The sequence below is a fragment of the Equus quagga genome, chromosome 4 (genome assembly GCF_021613505.1).
Source record: "Equus quagga isolate Etosha38 chromosome 4, UCLA_HA_Equagga_1.0, whole genome shotgun sequence".
In the NCBI taxonomy this organism is placed as follows: Eukaryota; Metazoa; Chordata; class Mammalia; order Perissodactyla; family Equidae; genus Equus; species Equus quagga.
The window spans coordinates 79,505,915-79,526,734 of NC_060270.1; the positions used below are offsets into that span (position 1 = coordinate 79,505,915).

At 34.7% G+C, this 20,820-nt stretch overlaps 1 protein-coding gene across 3 annotated transcripts in view; it reads left to right on the forward strand.

Annotated features, from left to right (window-relative positions):
* Positions 1–20,820, forward strand: part of RAB3GAP1 (RAB3 GTPase activating protein catalytic subunit 1) — a 126,305-nt gene that overhangs the window by 83,084 nt on the left and 22,401 nt on the right. For all 3 annotated transcript variants that reach the window (XM_046658708.1, XM_046658709.1, XM_046658710.1), the window contains 9 exons: positions 3,719–3,787; positions 5,098–5,171; positions 7,376–7,468; positions 7,929–8,098; positions 10,094–10,183; positions 11,075–11,247; positions 12,497–12,551; positions 12,795–13,166; positions 20,194–20,331. In XM_046658708.1, coding sequence (XP_046514664.1) covers positions 3,719–3,787; positions 5,098–5,171; positions 7,376–7,468; positions 7,929–8,098; positions 10,094–10,183; positions 11,075–11,247; positions 12,497–12,551; positions 12,795–13,166; positions 20,194–20,331 — 1,234 coding nt within the window. The remainder of the gene's footprint in view (positions 1–3,718; positions 3,788–5,097; positions 5,172–7,375; positions 7,469–7,928; positions 8,099–10,093; positions 10,184–11,074; positions 11,248–12,496; positions 12,552–12,794; positions 13,167–20,193; positions 20,332–20,820) is intronic.

Genomic DNA, 20,820 nt, shown 5'->3' on the forward strand with positions numbered 1-20,820 from the left:
ATTTCAATCTATCATTTGCATTATGGGACTTTACTTTTTAAATTATATTGATATTGATTTTACTGTGCTTTATAATATTGTAGCCTCCTGAAATGAGTATGGAACTGGAAATAGACCTACAACTAACAGTCTATCAGTCTGTTTTTTTCTCTGTAACTTAAAAGAGGCTTTAAAATAACACAAAAATGTATATAATACCATTTATTGATTATTCCTTATAGAAGTGATTCTTGGTCTGCTTTTTGGGAAACACTTTCAATATATTGAAAAGCACAGAGAATATCATATAAACTTTCATGTATCCATCACCCAGAATTAACAATTGTTTACATTTTTCCTGACTGCTTTTTCAAAATTCACAAATTAACACTCAAGTAAGAGACACAAGGGTGACCTCTTAGGTTACCCAGTTGCTTTTTAGAAGAGCTACTGTACTTGAAGAAAAAGCTGTTTCACAAGAAAATGTAGAGATTGGAAAATTTAATCACTGATAGCAAAATATTTGGAAAATATAAACATTGCTGATTTAGAAAGTATCTCATTTGTTTAGTTAAAATATTTGGTTAATTAAAAAGTATATACACATGCATAAATACATTTTTAATACTCTCACATAGCGGTAGAAATAGTAACACTTAACTTAAAATCACTCAAGAGAAGATAAAGGAGTATCTTTTGTAATTGATGTTTGTTTGTTATATGTGCCAGGCACTATACTAAATGAAGATATGGAAGTAAATAAAACAGCAGTTTCTGCCTTCTTGGCATTTACAATCTAACTGAAGGAAATAGACGTAATAATTATCCAAATAAACATATAATTACAAGTTGTGGGATAATTTGAAGGAAAAGTACAAGATGTAATGACAGTAAAATGAGGAACTTGTTTAGGTTGGGATGCCATCAGGAAAATGTTCTCAAAGGAAGTGATAGTTAACTTGAGTCTCAGTGAGGGGAGCACTCAGCAAAGCGAAGAGTGAGAGAACGAGCATTCCAGGTGGAAGGAAGAGCCTGTGTGACGGGCTTGATGAAGGAGAGGTTGGCGAGTTTACTGGGAGAAATAGAAGGTGGCCAACACGGCCAGACTGTGGTGAGCGAGGGGGAAATGGTATAGGCTGGCTGATGGATACATTTGTGGCCCTCTGACTGGTTCATTCATTTGGATTTTGCTTAGAGAAATTTTTAGGGGGGAAGAATAAAATTGACGTGGTAGTTGAAAGTTGAGAGAGTTAGTTATTAAATATTTCTTCCTAATTTTAAATCATAGGAGTTGGTAGGGAAACAAATGATTGAAGAATGCAAAAATAAGTTGGGGGTAAGATGGTGCATATGGTGGACCATTTAGATCAAGTGATGATTAGCAAATATTGTGGGCACTATGCTTTTGAAAAGGAATCTTTGGTAGTTGAAGAGGAAATGAAGAGATCTTTTTCAGTGTCCTCTCTCCTTGTCACAGAAATTATTCTATAGTTAGAGGGAGATGGGAGGATGTAGTCATAAAAAGCTTAGGAACTGAATCTGAGGTTAATACCTAAAATTATTCAGGAGCTTATAATTTTAAACCTCTAATCATCCATGTTCTCTAATATCGCATACTGTTTTATGGTCATTTTTTTAATCTTAAAAATTAGTTTTATTATGAAAGTAATAAACTAATGCTCAGTAGAGAAAATTTAGAAAACTTATAAAAAGAGGCAAAAATCGTATGTTTACTGGTCAGGTTTTTTACTTGCAAACTAAGTAGTAGTCAACTCTTGACTAATTCAAGCAAAAAATCAATTTATTGGAAAGATATTTGATAACTCAAGGGTTTAATTGGGACCATTATAGGACCCGGCTTGGAAAATAGGCTTGAGCCAAGGGTGGCTAGTTATCCAGTTCATAACCAAGGTTATATTGCATTGCTGTGGAGTCTTGGCCCTGCTATCACGGTGAATTCTAAACTGTACTGGTAGATTCAGTCTCAGACTGGAGTTACCAGTTAGTCAAGCACCACCAAAGATCAAAGAAATAATTGGTCCTTTTGGCTTCTGTTCTCTCCAAATATAAGAAGTGGGTTCAGAATCTAGACAAGATAAAAAAATTCGCCACTTCATAATCCCACTACTCATAGGTGATCACTGATGACAGCTTGGTATATGTGCTTCCAGCCATTTTCCTATGCATGAATCTGGTGTATATATGTATATGTTTATTGTATGAATGTACAACAAGGATCCACAAGACCACCCTCAGGTTCAGGATTTGCTAGGAGGACTCACAGGACTCAGCATATAGTTGTGCTTGTGGCTATGATTTATTACAGTGAAAGGATACAATGCAAAAATCAGCAAAGAGAAAAGGCACATAGAGTGAGGTCCAGAGCAAACCAGGGGCAAGCCTCCTCTCCAAGTGTAGTCACACAGGATACGCTTAATTCTCCCAGCAATGAATTGTGACATGTGTGAAAAGCTGTCTACCAGAGAAGCTCATTAGAGGCTCAGCGCTTAGGGGTTTTATCAGGAGTTGGTCACATAGGCACCCTCTGCCTAGCACATACCAGAAGGAAAGCAGGTTTTCAGCATAAACCATACTGTTTGCACAAGTTTAGGCACAGTGAGCCACTCTTATCAGGGAAAGGTAAGAACCTCCTGAAATGCAAGTTCCCAGATGCCAAGCCAAGGGCCAACTTTGCAAGTAGTCTTTTCTAAATATTAGGCCCGCTATGTTAACTCTTTTTTCGCAGTATATTTGTCTATTTTATAAATCTATGTCATCCTGTACATTTTTTGTGGCTTGCTTTATTTTATAATCTTACGTGAAAACTTTTTGAAATTGAATATTTATCTATAAGAGGTCAGCAAACTATGACCTGTGGACCAAATCTGGTCAATAACCTGTTTTCATTTAGCCAATAAACTAAGAATGCTATTTATATTTTTAAGGGTTTTAGAAGAAAAAACAAGAATATAACAGAGACTACATGGCCCACAAAGCCTAAAATATTTTATCTCTGGTCCTCTGTAGAAAAGTTTGCCAACCCCTGACCCATAATGTGATTTTTTTTCAAGTTGAGATAGAATTCATTTACCAAAAAATTCACCATTTAAAAGTATACAATTCAGTGGTTTTTAGTATTTACAGAATTGTGCAACCATCTTCACTGTCTAATTCCAAAGCACTTTCATCAGTCCAAAAAGAAACCCCTCACTTCTTAGCTCTCATCCCCCCCAGTCTCCCCAGAGCCTCTGGCTCTAGGCAAGTGCTAATCTACTTTCTGTCTCTATGGGTTTGCCTATTTTGGACATTTCATATAAATTACAATATATAATGTGTGACCTTTTACGTCTGGCGGCTTTCCCTTAGCTTAATGTTTTTGAGGTTCATCAATACTTCCTTGCTTTTTATGGCTGTATAATATGCCATTGTATGGATAATACCACATTTTATTTATCCATTCATCAGCTGGTAGACCTTTAGGTTATTTACACTTTGGGGCTGTTATGTGTAGCATGGTTTTTTAATGTCTGCAAGACATTAACTTCATATGGATGTCCTACCGTTTGCTAAACCAGTTGTTTCCAATTTTATTGTGTTATAAATAACACAACTTTTAACATACTTGCCTGTTCATCTCTGGGTATTTACTTAGGATATGTTTCTAGCAGAATTGCTTGGTCAGAGGATACATATAGAGTATTAAAGCTTTTGGATATATTTTATGTTTTGTTTATTTTAGTGAACTCCATTTAGCAACTACGTGGCCTCACTTGACTGAAGGTATCATTGTGGATAATGATGTTTATTCGTAAGTATGTTAAGAGTAGTACATTGAGATTGAAACATTTCAGTAGAGTAAATTAACAATTTTCCTTTTTCTTTACATCAGTTTCTGATAAGATTGGTTGATTTTTCTATTTTTAAAGATCACTTTTTAGACTGATTAACATGTATTAGAGATGTGTTTTAAGCTGCTGACTTTGGGGGTATAATCCTTAGTTCAGGGATAATGAACAATCTGAATCTTACTTAGTGTTAGCAAAGATGTCTCTAACAGTTTGAGATCCAGGGCATAATTCTGTTGAACTGTTCTCAGCTAGTTAAAAGCATTTCATGAAGTGCTTTGAAGAGATGTTGGTCATCATAATGTGTGGAAGTAATATTTGATCATTAAGTATCATAAGTTACAAAACTTCCATGTCTCATACTCCTGTGCAATGGAAACAACTTGAAAATTACAGCAAACATTGTCTAGGAAGAATGTGGAGAAGGAGGAATGCAATTTTAGTACCTTCTCATGCTTAATGCAGAACAGTGAGAAATAGGATGCTTTTTTTCCCATAATTAAAATAAATGTATTTGCTGATGGCAGTAGTAACATGAGCTTTCTTAATCAGATAATTTAGATGGGTATAAAGAAGAAAAGTAAAGACTACCTACAATCACATTACTTAAAAAATAGCCAGTTAGTATTTTGGGATTTTTCTTTTTTTCTTTTTTAATTGGAGTATAATTGGCATATAGCATTATATTAGTTTCAGGTGTACTACAAAATGATTTGATATTTGTATGGGAGTGTATCTTTTTAAAGTTTAAATTTATATATTAATTTGGTCTATTCATTTAATGTATTATTTTATGTTTTTTATGCCACTAAATGTAGATCTATGTTGTTATTTTTTAAATTGCTGCATAGTATTCCCTTAAGTGAATGCTCAATAATCTATTTAGTTAGGAAAATAGGGCACTTTTGATCTTGTGCAAAGTTTTGTAGTTTCTTTTTTTATTAATATCACATGCACTTGCTTGTTTCTCTTTCCTTTTTTATTATTCTTAAAATTATCAGTGTACATTGCCTGTTCAGAATCATTTTCATATGTGTTTTTTGATTATGGTTTTTCCTTTTGTGCTTATTTGTGTAAGAACTTTGATTTCTTAAGATTTTATTTTTTTAAACTTATCTGGATGGCCTTATGCATCTAAATAACAGTAAGTTTAAGTGAGGCAAAATGAATTGTTCGTCCTTCTATATAGTGTTTTCATTAGACTGCATTTTGGTAAATTCATGAGTCTTGATTGTCATAATTAGGATCTTATGTTTATCATTTTGCATTTTAGTGATTTGGATCCTATTCAGGCTCCCCATTGGTCTGTTAGAGTTCGAAAAGCTGATAATCCTCAGTGTTTGCTAGGTAAGCTATTTAATCTTCCTTTCCTGCAACGCCACCAATATGCCTATCCCAGATCAGGAACATTGAATGTATTGTTTATGCATTTATTTCACCTATCAAAAAAGTATTTTTTATTTTTACTTTTTTACATTTGTGACCTCTTTGCTTAACACCATTAAAAAAAAGTCTTTGCCAACAGCAGTAAATCCTTCTGGTTACTCTTGAATAGCACTAACAGGATTTCTTTCTTGTCTTTTAGTTGCAACCATTTTACACCTCAGAATTCTCTGATATTTTCTCATGATCTGAGTTTTATTCTTTTAATGCTTTTATGACATTCCTTTTTTTTTTCCTCCTGTGGCATAGTGTGCATCTTCCATTCTAGTTAATGGAGCCCTTTTTGCCTTTTGTCATCCCTGTGAACTTATGGTATATGATGGGAAGAAAGCTGATTTTGACAGTCTTATTAGAGCCCCTCTGTAGAGTTGTACCACATCTGCAAATTTATATTCTGATAGAGGAAAATAGGTGTAAAGAAACTTGTACACCTCATAGGGTCATTTAAAGAATCAAGTAAAATAACATAAATAGAAATACTTTGAAAAATATCAATTGCTAGTCAGATAGTATTATTGTATCCCATGTCTGGAATTAACTTTCCCTTCCCATTTTTGTAGATATATCTCTTTCATGAAGTTTTCTGAACCCGTCTCCTCAATGTGCCTTTCCATCTTTTTCCACTCTTATATTTAGTAGGCATGAAAATATTTTCTCCATTTCTGTGTTCATCTATGCCACCCTCACTTCATATAGCCTGATATATTACTATTCAACTGATGGAGTTACTAAATATTTATTGGTGACAGTAATGAGGCATTTCCCTAAAGCATTATTTTCTTGGGCTCTTTATTATTCATCGTATGCTGTCATTAGATGCCGTTTGTGCTAACTATGTAATAGTGGATACAAAATGTATAAGGTAAAATTCCTGCCTTCAGTGAATTCGTCTTGGGGTGTTAGGGAAACGAGTAGAGGTTTGATATCAAGAGTTTTAGAGTTGAAGAGACCTTGTTGCAAATCCTAGATCCACCAGTTTGAGCAAGTTTCATAATCTCTTCAAGTCTTAGTAAAATAGAGATGGCAATAGTACGTACTTCTTAGGGTTATTGAGAAGATCAAGTAAAATTATGTGTGTATGTGAATCACAGTTAATACAGTGCTTATCTTATAGTAAATGCTCAATGCATAGTTTCTCTTGTTTAATCACTGAACTAGTAAATTTACTTAGGAAATTGTTTCCCCGTTCCTTATTATTCCTCCTCCACTGACTTCTGTGATAAATGCAGAGGACCTTAGTATTAAAAGTATCCCTATTTTAAGTTACTGTTCCATGATCTCACCCTACCTCTTTAACTTTATTTGTTTGTATGACTAGACTGTATGATTATATAGTCATATATAATAAACTATAGTCATATAGTTTTATGACTGGATTATAGGATTTTCCTACCTTCTGAAGAAGTCCAGAAAATCTTCTAGGTTTATTCAGAACTAGTTGGTAAATTCTCAAACTTAGATGTACTTGGTATATTATATTGTCTAATAATTTTAGTACTGATAGTTCTTATTAAGCTTTAATTCCTTTGTGCAAATATCTCATTGCAGCTCTTTAGAAGATATCAAATCTTTTTCCCCTTTCTTCTAATAATGACACAAAGGATACCATTAATGTGCAGCCAAAGCTGAAATAACTTCATCCCACATGATTTATTAATCTTCCAGAAATATATCTTTAGAATTTCTTTTTAATTTTTATTTTTTTAATTGATTCAGAATTCTAGTAGGGTGGCAGTTAGGGAAAAAAGACCACTGCATACATGTAGTAATATTCTTGTTACTTATACAACTTAATGAGAATAGCTGCTGTTTGTCTTATTAAGGTGCATGGTAAGTGCTTAATATTATTAGACACAATTATTTTTCCATTTATTCTAGATGGAATTCTAAGGAAAACTTTTTTACTATCCTGGGACATGGAGAGAGAGGAAAAGCAAGGCTACCTTGCTTTGAAAAAAGGTTCATTTTTGTCTTGGGTGGAAAACTGAATGTCTTCTTTCTCTACCTTTTCTTAGTTAATAGCTTGTGTAAGAAGACGTGCACTTTAATTTGGAGGACTGATTTCTTTCAGTTCAGTGTCAAAAATGAGTAACATTTTTTCTGTGTAGGTGATTTTGTCACTGAATTTTTTAAAATTTGCCGTCGAAAGGAGTCAACTGACGAGATTCTTGGACGATCTACGTTTGAGGAAGAAGGGAGAGGTGACTTGCTTCCTTTTTGTTTAATTATTTTCGAATGTCTAACCCTTTTCCTTTGGCACATTTTCCAACAACTTTTCATCTATTTTCTCATTTGAATTAAGTTGGAGAAGCAAGTTTTGGTGGACTAGACAGCTACCATTTCTCTCCAGACTATACCCGGAGCTTAAAACCTTAAGTGCATTTAATAAGTTTTTTCCACCAAAAGTGTAAGATATTTTGAAAAGCAGAGTTTTAGAGGTTTATTTTTGAAGTCCCCGGGGAGAAATAATTTGTGTTACACCTTGGTCAATCATGCATGCGTACAAAGCTGACATGTGTTTAAAATTTTATAATTCTGAGACCATGTAATACTAGTGAAAAGAGGGAACTAAAATATTCTGTACAACCTATCAGTTTACTCATCAGTTTAACCTGCTAAGGCTGATGATATAATTTGTATTCGTTTCTATTCTTTTTATAGAAATTGCTGATATAACCCATGCTTTGTCAAAGTTGACAGAGCCAGCACCAGTTCCAATTCATAAATTATCAGTTTCAAATATGGTACACACTGCAAAGAAGAAAATACGAAAACACAGAGGTGTAGAAGAATCACCACTGAATAACGATGTCCTCAATACTATTCTCTTGGTAACTAAATGTAGTGTCTTTGTATGTCTGTATGCATGCTCATTCATTGTATATTCGGTCTCTTCTATGTGGCAGGCACTGGATTGGAAATATAAGATGCGTAAAACAAAGTCTCCACATTCAGAGTTCCCACTAGTATAGTGGGAAGAAGAAAAGTAAACAATAATTCTAATACCATGTTGCATGTGAGAAGTGAGAACACAGCAGAGGATGCCTCTGTCTGTCTGAGCAGTGGGAATCAGGGAAGGCTTCATAAAGAGGGACACTTGAGCTGCATCTTGTAGTGAAGAAAGCTTTAGAAGCAGAGGAATAGCAGAGGCCTGAGCATGTTGAACAGTTTGGTATATTATAGGGTACTTCCCAAGGAGTGGCCAGGGATGAGGCTGGAGAGTAGCAGGTAACCTGCCATGCTGAAACACTGGACTTCATCTTGCAGTTTAATACCATTTTAAGCAGAAGGTTGACGTGGTCAGAGTTGTATTTTTTTAAAACTTTCTTTAACAAGAGTCCATAAAAAGCTTTATAGCGAGTAGTAGAAAGGGCTAGAGTGTCTCCTAGGTATAGTGTAGTGGAACAGGCCCAGCTTGGGAGCCACACAAACCAGGGTTTAATCCTGACTTACTCTATGACTTTGAACACGCCATTCAACTTCAGTTTCCTCATCTATAAATGAGGCTAATAAAACCTCGTGAGATTGTTGTCTGGATGAAAGGAATTTCTATTACACTGCCTGGCATATAATAGGCCTTTGATAAATGATAGCTATTCTTACTGTAATTATAGCTGTAATTGTACTTCTGGCACTTTATTCATTAGGACTATCTTGGGAAAAACCTTCAAGAATAGTGCAGTGAAAAGAATACTGGACTTGGAAACTTGATGTTAATCCTATCCCTGCCATTAATCTGAATAAGATTCTTAACCAGGTTTTCAGCTTGTGTATCTGTAAGACATGGGCAGTGATATTTAGCCCACACAGTGATATGAGAATAGGATGTTGTTTGTAACTGTGCCTAGTAGTAGGGGTTGGCACATAGTAGTTCCTTTATTTTTAAAAATCTGTTGAGCATGTTCTGTAATATGTGCAAAATATGCATAGTAAAAGGAATTACAAGTCAGGAGTACTGTAAAACATTTGAAAGGAACAGTTTGATGAAAGGACTGAGAATAAGTTTCTATAGAGAAGACCTCTTCTTAAGAAAGTATCCTTAGAGATTTTATTCTAGTTATATGGCTCGGTTGTCATATGCACTGAACATTTTTGTGTGTGTGTGTGAGGAAGATTGGCCCTGAGCTAACATCTGTTGCCAGTCTTCCTCTGTTTTATGTGGGAGGCCGCCACAGCATGGCTTGACAAGCAGTGCTATGTCTGCACCCAGGCTCTGAACCTGCGAACCCCAGGCCACCAAACCAGAGCACGCGAACTTAACCACTGCATCACTGGGCCAGCCCCTAAACTTTCTTTTTTTTTACCACTTTTACACACACATAAACAGAAACTATGTGGAAAAGATAATACTGGTCATTATGTGTGTTTAGACTGCTTCCTTCTTTCTGGGGTATCTCATAACATAAAGTTATGAGTCTTAAATATACTTTTGGCATTTCATATTTGAAAACCTGTCTCAGATTATATGAGTGTTTTAAAATTTTCTTTTATAGTGTTGTCTTTTTAATACTATTAATACTTTTTAAAAATTTCAATGATCTTGGATGAGCCTGAAGAGATTTAAAAGCTCATAGGACCAGATGGTTACATTTAAGAAAAAAATCTCTGATTTCTGAAATTTACTTGTTCCTGAAACTCTGTACTTTCAAAGAAAAATAGAAAACATTTGAGATAGTTTATAACCAACTGGCCAGTACAATAAGAACATTCCCATTGGTTCAACAGCAAAACTATTAAAAAGTCAAATAGTGTCTGTATGAATTATAAAAATCAACAAAATAGGAAATTTGCTCAAAAATGTGGTGGTTTTCTTTGTTCTCCCTAAGTTTTTATTCCCCGATGCTGCTTCTGAGAAACCGTTAGATGGAACTTCTTCAACAGACAACAATAATCCTCCATCAGAGAGTGAAGAATATGTAAGTTGATTTGGAGTTCAGTATTGAAATATTTAAAACGCATTGAATTTCTAGGGGTTTGATGATATTTCTAGTTTAGTAGCATAGGATTTTTTTATTTTAAAATCACCAAAGGAAAATGAGTGGAGATCATGGCCTCTGTTTAGATAATGACCTGCTATAGAATATTGACATAAATACATATCTTGAGTAGCAAGAACTTTTCTGGAAACAATGAAAAATAACATAAATATACTGTGCATGGTTGTAGGATTTCCCTCATTTTAGACTTCATGAAATCATCAAATTTATGTTTTGACACAGATTCTTCTCTGTATTCAAAACTAGACAGTGAGTGGAAAAGTTTAATGAAGTAATGTGTAAAAGAAAGTAACAGTTTCATGTTTTCCTTACTCCAGTCTTTGATAAATTGAGCAGTGAGTTTAAATGACAGTTGTGGAGATATATCAAACTGGTAACAGTAGTTATTGCTGAGGAGCAGATTTCATGAAGTGAGGAGGAAAAGCAGAGGCTTTATTTACATTTTCAGTTTATACAGTTCTGATTTTATGGTTTTGTTTTTGACAAGTGTGTACTCATTTATAATTAAAATATTTTTAAAACAACACATGAAATTTATAATACATCTTGAAGATTCCACAGAAGAAATTGAAAGCTGTAACTTTAGCCTCACTAAAACTATAGCTCACTTTTTTGATCATTGTAGAAATCTTGAAAACATGAAGAACTGCCTAAGAACAATGTAGGCAGTAATGTATTAGACATTTGATAAAAGCTAGTTTGGGTAGGATGGGTTAATTTTAGTATTAAAATCTCTCCCCACACAGTTTTTGATTAATACATGTAAATATGTTGTTAAGTTTTGCTTTGTTTCTATTTTGTTAAATTTAGAATCTCTACAATCAGTTCAAATCTGCACCATCTGACAGTTTAACATACAAATTGGCTTTGTGTCTTTGTATGATCAATTTCTACCATGGAGGATTGAAGGGAGTGGCACACCTATGGCAGGAATTTGTTCTTGAAATGCGTTTCAGATGGGAAAACAACTTTCTGATTCCAGGGTAATAATTTCAATTTCCAGTTGTATAGACAGAATTTTTGTTTGTTAGCAGAATTTCACTTTTGACCCATTAATTCTCTTCTATGAGATCTACTCTAGGAAAGTGGTAAGAAACTTTGGACACAATTAATGTTCAGAGGTGTTCACTGCAGCAAATTTATAATAGGGGGGAAAAAGATGAAACAACCTAAGTATCAAACATAAAAGAATGCTTAAATAAATCATGATATATCTCTACAGTGGAAAGTAATGGATCCATTACAAGGTTTTTTCCTAAGAATCTATGATAATACAGAAAATGACCATAGTATTTGTAGTAAAGTGGAGCATATTGTTGCATATACAGAGTGCTTTCAATTGTGATTATATATATGTGTAGAAAAATAATTGGAAATAAATACAGCTGAATGTTAACAGTAGTTTTCCTGGATGTGAAATTATGTTTTTAATTTGTTCTTTATACATTTATGTATTTTCTAAGTCTTCTGTAGTAAACATATATTTTTATAGTTGGAGAGAAAACATCTTTAGAATTCATAAGTTCAAATATTAAACGTTACCTGTAATTGCTTTGGTATAATTTATATTGACATTTCGCTTAACCAAGTAGAACAGTTTAGTGAGCATGTTTGTTGATATTGCATAGGCTACTGCTCATCTACCCATGCTACGGGAGGAGAATCATGATATGAGTAATGTAAAATGGTGATTCATCCAAAAATGTTTACTCTTAATGTCATTTGCCAGGCTCCGCTTAGCTGGATTCTTTCTTGGCTGATTACTGGGAGGCTGGTGGTTTAGAACTAGAGGCAGTCTAGGCTCCCTTGGCAAAAGAGAGATGGAGATCGATGGTTTTTATATTGAGAATCCACTTTAATAATTGAGAACTGAATACATATTCTAATCTGTTTTGTATGGTGTGAAATACTGTCTGCTAGCTACTTCCTGGGGTGGATTTAGAAACTTTTTTTCATTTTAAGTTTCTCTTAGCTTGACAGCTATCACTAGTTTGCTGTTATGCTTTGAAATATTTATTATGTTTGCTGTTGGTAATTTGTGGACTAGGAGGATAAAATAAATTTTGATCTTTTAATCTTGTTTGCTCCATCCGTCTCAGTTACCTTATCTATAGAAATCTAGTTTTGATTTCTTATCAATATGGCTAAAATTTATGATATTATAAAAATATGCATACTTGAAGCAATTTTACTGAAACTAGTCTTTCTTTTTCCCCCTACTTTATTTGATAGATTAGCAAGTGGGCCTCCAGATCTAAGATGTTGTTTACTGCATCAGAAACTACAGGTAAAGATTTCCCCATGACGGTGTATAAATGTCTTGATTCAATCAGAGCTTATTCTTATACTAAATGTAATGACGGATTATAGGCTCTTCTCACAGTGCTGCTGTAGCTTACTTATAGTCACTGTCATTCACAAGAAGGTCCAGGGAAGGGGTGGAGAATGAAAGTTAAATATTCAAACAGTGGATAGATTCTTATTTTACTGTAACTAATTCAAATATAAATGTTATTTTTGTTTTCTTAAGATGTTAAATTGTTGTATTGAAAGAAAGAAGGCACGTGATGAGGGGAGAAAGACAAATACTTCAGATAATGTAACTAATACATATCCAGGGGATGCTGGAAAAGCTGGAGACCAACTGGGGCCAGATAATCTAAAAGATACGGATAAAGAAAAGGGAGAGGTGGGAAAATCTTGGGATTCTTGGAGTGACAGTGAAGAAGAATTTTTTGAATGCCTGAGTGATACTGAAGAACTTAAGGGAAATGGACAAGAGGGTGGCAAGAAAGGAGGACCTAAGGAGATGGCAAATTTAAAGCCAGAAGGACGACTCATTCAACATGGGAAACTTACACTGCTACATAATGGAGAACCTCTCTACATTCCAGTAACCCAGGTAGGACACGGACTGGCTCTTTAAGTTTTAGTTTTTTTAATTTTGTTGTTTATGTAACTTTATCCTAGTAGGAGATGATTGCTTTGGGTAGGGGTAATTCTTTAAACAGTCTGTGTTCAGAGATCTAAGATTTGTAATCTAAATGAACTACTGGGGCTTTTAGGTCTAGCATTTCTGAAATTGAGAAATGTTTTGAAGTTTAAGTTGAAAGTAGCTCATCATGTGTAAGGTGATCCATTATTTCTTAAACTGAGTGGTGAGTACTCAAGTGTTTAAAAAAACAAAACCCAAAAGTATGGAAGGGAAAGAATAAAAGTCCTTTAATTACGTAATTAGTTTTTTTCTCTTCAAAACTTTAGTTTGAAGCCATTTTACACTGTTAGGAAGTAGAATAGCAACAACTCAACACCTAAATAGTATGTGAATACATTTTGTTGTGAAAAATTCATTCTAGAAAAAGTGAAGGCCACCACCTGCTAATTCAACTCTCATCCCTGTAAGTAGCCACTACTATTGTTTTGGATTATAATTATAATCTTATACCTATTTTTATGCATTGATGTACATATATGTATGTGCATATGACACATAGTTCTGTGGACTTTTTGTTTTTAAATGTATGAATTGGTGTGCACCTTTTTGTTTAACCTAATATGTCTTGAAGATCTTTCCCTGTTATTTCATGTAGATCTTCTTCATTTCTTTTTAATTGCCATATGATATTCCATGACATGGAAAAGCCATAGTTTATTTAACCATTCCCCTCTTAATGCAAAATAAATGTTATTTGCAAGTTTTTGCTATTATAGCGCTACAGTACAAATTCATGTAGCTTTTCCTGTATTGTGTGTTCACATATGAGTGTTTATCTATGGAAGAAAATGAGAAATGGGATTGCTAGATAAACTGATATACAAGTTATAAAATTTATCTTCAATGAGGCTGAACCTATTTTAAACTCCGTTGATGGTGAATATGGGAGTAGGGGAATATTGTTCCCTCCCCAACTTTCCTTTCTCACTTTCTTCCTTCCACAGATATGTATTGAGTGCCTAATATATGCAAACCACTGTTCTAGACCTTGGGAATTTAGTAGCAAGCTAGACAGTAAGGTTCTTACACTCATAGTACTTAGATTCATATTTTATTTAATTTTTTAGAAACAATGATGTTACCAGTCAGAAATTTTTGCCAATATGATGGGCAAAAGTATTGTTTCAGTGTTTTAAATTGTATTTCCCTGATTTTTGATGAACCTAAGCATCTTTTAATGTTTCTTGTCCATCTTTTCCTATGAATTACCTACCATTTGTCTTTTTGGTTGCTGTCCTGTTCTTATTGATTTATATGAGTCCTTCTTATTTTAGATATAAATCTTTTATATTTATTGTATATGTTTTCCCCTTGTCATTAAAAAATATTTATTTACTGAGTCATACATTAATATATAAAGAGAACAAATCTTAAGTGTACAACTTGGTGAATTTTTTCATATTTAAAAACCCATGTAACTACCACTCTCATCAAGTTATAGAAAATTCGCATCTCCTAGAACAGTACAGGTCAATAGAACTTTCTGTGAAGATGGAAATGTACATTTTCTATCTCTGCTCTGTCCAGTACTGTCACCATTATCCATATGTGCCTATCGAGTGCTTGAAATGTGGCTCATGCCGCTAAGGAACTGAGGTTTTGTTTTAATTTATTTAAATTTAAATAGCCAGACGTACTGGATAGCATAGCCCAGTACTGCCCTCCAGATAACTCTTATCTTTCATCAGCATAGGTTGGTTTTGTCATTTTTTAAACTTCATAAATGGAATCATACATTGTATACTCTTGTATTGAACTTTTTTTATTCAGCTACCGTCCATGAAGTTCATCCATGTTGTTGCATGTATCAGTACTTGTATGTGTGTCGTATTATTTTGTAGTATTCTATTATATGAATATGCCACAATTTGCTTATTTGCTTATTCTTTCACCTATTGGTGGAATTTGAGTTGTTTACAGTTTGAGTTGTTATAAATAAATGAACATTCTTATAAGAGTCTTTTGGTGAACCTAGGCACTCATTTTCTTTTGGATATATTCCTAAGAGTAGAATTGTTGGGCCATATGGTAAAAATATATTTTAGCCTTAATAGATATTGCTAAACAGTCTCCCCAAGTGGTTAAACTAATTTATATTTCCTCCAACAATGTATAATAATTGTTGTTTATTCCACATTATCTCCGTTGTTGTGTCAGGGGTCCCCAACACCACTCCTGGGTTTGATGATTTGCTAGGAGGACTCAGCACGACTCAGCACATGGTCATGCTCATGGCTATAATTTATTGCACTAAAAGGGTACAAAGCAAAATCAGCAAAAGGAAATGGCACATGGGACGAAGTGTGAAGGATGTCATGCACAAGCTTCCAAGAGTTCCCTCCCAGTGTAGTCACACTTAAGTTCTCCAGCAACGAATTGTGACCATGCATGTGAAATGTTGTCTCCCAGGGAAACTTGTTAGAGGCTCAGTGCTCTAGGTTTTTATTGGGGGCTGGTCATATAGTCACACCCTCTGCCTAGCATGTACCAAAACTCCAGACTCCCAGAAGGAAAGGATGTGTTCACCATAAACCATATTGTTTACACAGATGGTTGAGGTACACTGAGCCATTTTTATCAGTTCTGAGTATGGTGGAGACCCTGCCAAAATCCAAGTTCCCAATTGCCAGCCAAGGGCCAACTTTGCAAACAGGCCTTTCTAAGGATAGCAGTGTGAGGCCTACTCTGTTAACTCTTCTCTGCACAGTTGATAATTTCCGTCATTGTACTTTTTGCCTTTCTGATGGGTATGTAGTAGTGTCTCATGTTTTTACATTTTCCTGATGAATAATGACGCTGAACACACTTTTATATATTTATTGCACATTTGGATATCTTCTTGGTAAAGTGTCTATTCAAGGCCCTTGCCTATTTTTTTTAAAGTTAGTTGTCTTTTTTCTTACTGCTTTGTAGGAATTCTTCATATATTCTGCATATGAGTCCTTAGTAGGATATATGGATTACAAATAATTTTTCCTAGTCTGTTGCCTAATTGCTTTCTTAATGTTGCCTTCTGTTGAACAGACATTCTTAATTTTAATAAAGTCACATCTACCCATGTTTTTCTTATATGGATAGTGCTTTTGTTGCCCCTTTAGGAAATCTTTACCTACCCCAAGGTCCTGGAGATATTCTCCTTATGTTTTCTTCTGGAAGCTTTATTGTTTTACCTATCACATTTATGTGTGCGATCCACCTCAAATTGACAGTGTTTGGTATGAGGAAGAGGTTAAGATTCTCTTTTTTCTGTAAGGATATACAGTTGTTCCAACACCATTATTGAAAAGATCTGCCTTTTCCCAGAGAATGGCAGTGACGTCTTTGTTGTAAATCACGTGACTGTGTGCACGTTGGTCTTTTTTCTGGACTACTTATTCTGCTGCATTAATCTCTTTGTGTATCCTTGTGCCAATAATGTACTGTCTTTGTTACTGAGGCTTTGTAATAAATCTTTCTATCTTGTAGTGTAAGTCTTCTAACTTTGTTCTTCAAGATTTTCTTGGCTGTCCTTTGCATTTTTACTAGATGGCTATAATTTACAAGAGTAGGTTTTTGTTTGATAGGCCTTATGCTATTTGCTTCATTATATTCCTTTAAAAGTAAATTATATTTTAGATAATTTCATGACTAAATTTCAGTATTAGAACAGAATATCCTAATACTTGAAACCAAGTGTATATTCTTTTCTGATCTCCTTATGAAGCATGCGGTTGGTATTGAGGTCTTGTGGTAGAGACCTAGGTTTTGGGATCTAGCACAACTAGATTTATGTCCTGGCACTACCGCTTATTAACAGTGTTGCTAGTACAAGCTGTGTTTCCGTTCTAAGCCTTGTTTTTCTCTCTAAAAAAAAAAAAATGGTTGGTTTGCATTTTCTCCAATTTTATATAAATACAGTATGGGTTTTTTGTGTGGGAATTATTTTGAGATTCATACATATTGTTGTTTATCAATAGTTCGTTCATTTTCATTGCTTAGTAGTATTCCTTGCATAGATAAACCACTGTTCATTTATCCATTTACTTTTTTTAGATAAATCAGCGCAAATTTTTAGTCTACTTTCTTACTTTACAGTTAATCTTATATTTCTTTATATTTTCTTATACAGTTAGTGTATATATTTCATACCTACATAAAATGGTTGGAATTCGGATTGATCCCAGTTGAAACCAATATAATTTCAAACTTCAGAAGTTAGCTTAAAATGTGTCATTAATCAGTTGCCCACTTCACTGAAAAAATAGTAGTAAGACTTTAATATAGGTCCTTGCTTCACAAGAATTCAAACACACTCCCATATTCCTTTCATGTAGACTTAGGTCAGCCTAAAATGTATGGCTATGAAAGGCTTAAAGACTTGAGCCTATATTCTAGAGCCAGGACTAGAAGAGAACTCTGTGGAGAATCTGTTTGAGCAGGAGGCCTTAGTAGTGGATTGGAACCAAACTAGTAGTGCTCAAAGTGAGCATCAGACAGATGTCCTAGATTCACTCTTCAGTTTGCCACTTGGTGAGCTTGTCACTTGATGATCTTGGGCAAGGCACTTTATCTCTGCACTTCACTTTCATTACTTGTAAAGTGCCCTGACCACCTCTCAGTGATCACATGAGATCATGTGTATGAGAAAGCTTTGGGCATATTCAGAAGTGGTATATATGAAAATGGGTGGTCCTCATGCTACTTGTTGCTTATATTCCCCTTTTTTTTTTTTTAAATTTTTTTTAATGTTTTTTCTTTTTCTCCCCAAGCACCCCGGTACACAGTTGTGTATTTTTCAGTTGTGGGTCCTTCTGGTTGTGGCACATGAGATGCTGCCTCAGCATGGCTTGATGAGCGGTGCCATGTCTGCACCCAGGATTCAAACTGGCAAAACCCTGAGCAACCGAAGCAGAGCGCACAAACTTAACCACTTTGCCACGGGGCCGGCCCCTCTATTCCTCTTGATCATGTTCTTCACTCACAGTTGCCTCAGATTTCCATGTGGGATGGGTAGTCAGTGTCCTTTCAACGTCTCTGTCCTTCCCTCCCATCCTATGATTTCAGGTCTATCAGACAATGAAAAGTAGCTCTTTCTTAATAGAGAGATGGCCTCTGCTCGTGAGTGTACTGCATTGGAGGTTCAAATAATTTTTTAATTTGACTGAGGTATTTTGATATCATGGAGAAAGAGTGTGAAGCTTATAATACAACTTAAGTATTTTGTCTTTAATTGCTAGCAGTTACTGAGAATATGTCAGGATTTATTCTGCACGAGTCATGGAAAGCTTGAGTGATTGCCTAAGGTCACAGAGCTAGGATTCAAACACAGGCATGTTGTTTCTAGAGCCCAAGTTCTTAACCACTCTGTCATACTGCCTTTCCAGTTATTATTCAGCCCTGAGTATCAATGTGAGAGTCTTTGAAAGTGGTGCATGTTCATTGTAGAGAGAAGGAAAAAAACTCGTAATTTCATAATCTAGAGATAATCACTGTTAGAGCAGTTCCTTCTCATTTTTCCTGTATCAAACCATTTCCCTGTTATTGTACATTCAGATTCTTTCCAATTTTCATACTGCAGTGATATTTCCAGAAGTGGAATTATTGGGTCAGGGGACACGATCATAAATGCTTGCATGTATTGACTGCCAGATTGTTGTTTGGGAAGGCTTATACATTATATGCGCTCCAGCAGTATTTGAAAGTGCCTCATTTAAGTTTGTTTAAAAAATGAGGATGATATAAGAAAAAAATTATTTTCTTTTGTTTGTTGCTCTGTTTGGAATGCCATAGCTTTATCATGCTTCTACTTTATTTCTGACAGATATTTGTGAAAATTATTTCTCCTTATGGCAGTGGTTCTCAACTGAGGAGTGATTTTGCCACACAGGGAGATTTGGCACTATCTGGAAACATTTTTGATTGTCCCGAGGTGGAGTGATACGGGCATCTATTAAGGAGAGGCCCAGAAATGGTGCTTAAATATACTTCAATGCACAGGACAGACACAACAGCAAAGAATTATCCAGTCTAAAATGTTGATAGTACTGAGGCTAAGAGACCCTGCTTTATAGTAATCTCCTGAAATCTAGAAAGAATCTGTTTATTGACAAGATGCTCTAAACACTTACTTCTGTTATGTTATCTAGAAATAGAAAAGTTCATGTATTTCTGGCTTTAACAACAAAGCAAGCAAGCTTTATTTGGTTAGTCTCTGGATTGTTGAGTTCTTCATATTTCAAACATAAAATTGAATGGAATCAATTCTCAGGGAACTTTCTTAGAAAGCCCCTTTGAACTGTTTAAAAATGTTTTCTGTCACTCTCTTAATGATTCTATAGTTGTATCTTCCTTAAATTTGCATTAGCTGCTTTTTTATTTAGGGTTACCACTGAATGTAGAACATCTCTGATTCCCAAAACAAAAAAGCAACAACTTCTTGTAGGAATTAGTAATTAGAATATCATTGGAACCAAACTCAAAGCAACTCCTCCAACATAAAACTTATTTATTTGAGGGCTTTTAGTTGGGGTTCAATTCATTTGCCTTTATTTTTATTTCCCCATATGTCAGTTTTCGTCTCTTATTAGTTATAATAAAAACCTTGTTGCAACTAGTGATGACATACATAATCTTCAGAATTTCATTCCTATATCATTAATAGGCAGGAAAATGTTCACTGCATGCACCCAAATTCCTCTGTCTTTTAGCTATTAATACTCATCAAGGGAAACATGATAATCTCTGTTGGGGGGACATGCTAAAAGTCCTATTTGTTCTTATGAACTTGTTACTTTTTTAGGTACATTCCAAAAAACTTGTGAATTTCTCTGAATTCTTTAAAATACATATCTTGTGACTACTAGAGCTGAAATAATTGTTGTCTTTATTCTATTTTTATGGTTCTACTTTGTCTAAAAAAGGCTATTCATGAGCTTTGTCCTTTGGTGCTTCACAGGAACCAGCACCTATGACAGAAGATCTGCTGGAAGAGCAGTCGGAGGTTCTAGCTAAATTAGGTACATCAGCAGAAGGGGCTCACCTTCGAGCACGCATGCAGAGTGCCTGTCTGCTCTCAGATATGGAGTCTTTCAAGGTGGGTCACATTATCAGAGTTCAGGAGTCTATTTTGAGCTATTCTGAGATGAAGCTGTGAGAGTCACTCTCTAAAGTGGTATGAAGGCCTAAATGTCTTTTTCATTAAATGGTTTGATTTCATCAGTTACAATACCCTACCTCCATCCCCTAAAGGTCATAGTCAAACTTACTTAAGTTTAAAAAAAGAAAAGAACCATTTTTGAGTAACAGTTGAAGTTGAGAATTGAATCATTTCTACTTGTGTGTTGGAATATTTTCTTCCTTTGTATATGTTCAGCCAATTTAATGCACGGCTTTTAGGAAACCCTTAGGATTTAACATAGGTTGCTTCATTCAACAAACCTTTGATTGCCTACTTTGTGACCTGCACTGTGATTAGATAAGTAAGAAATACAATGTTTATCCTCAGTTATAGTTCATTGAGGTCATGGGAGGAGGTATGTAAATAATTATTATGTGATGAGTTCTCTTATGAAGGCAAGATCAA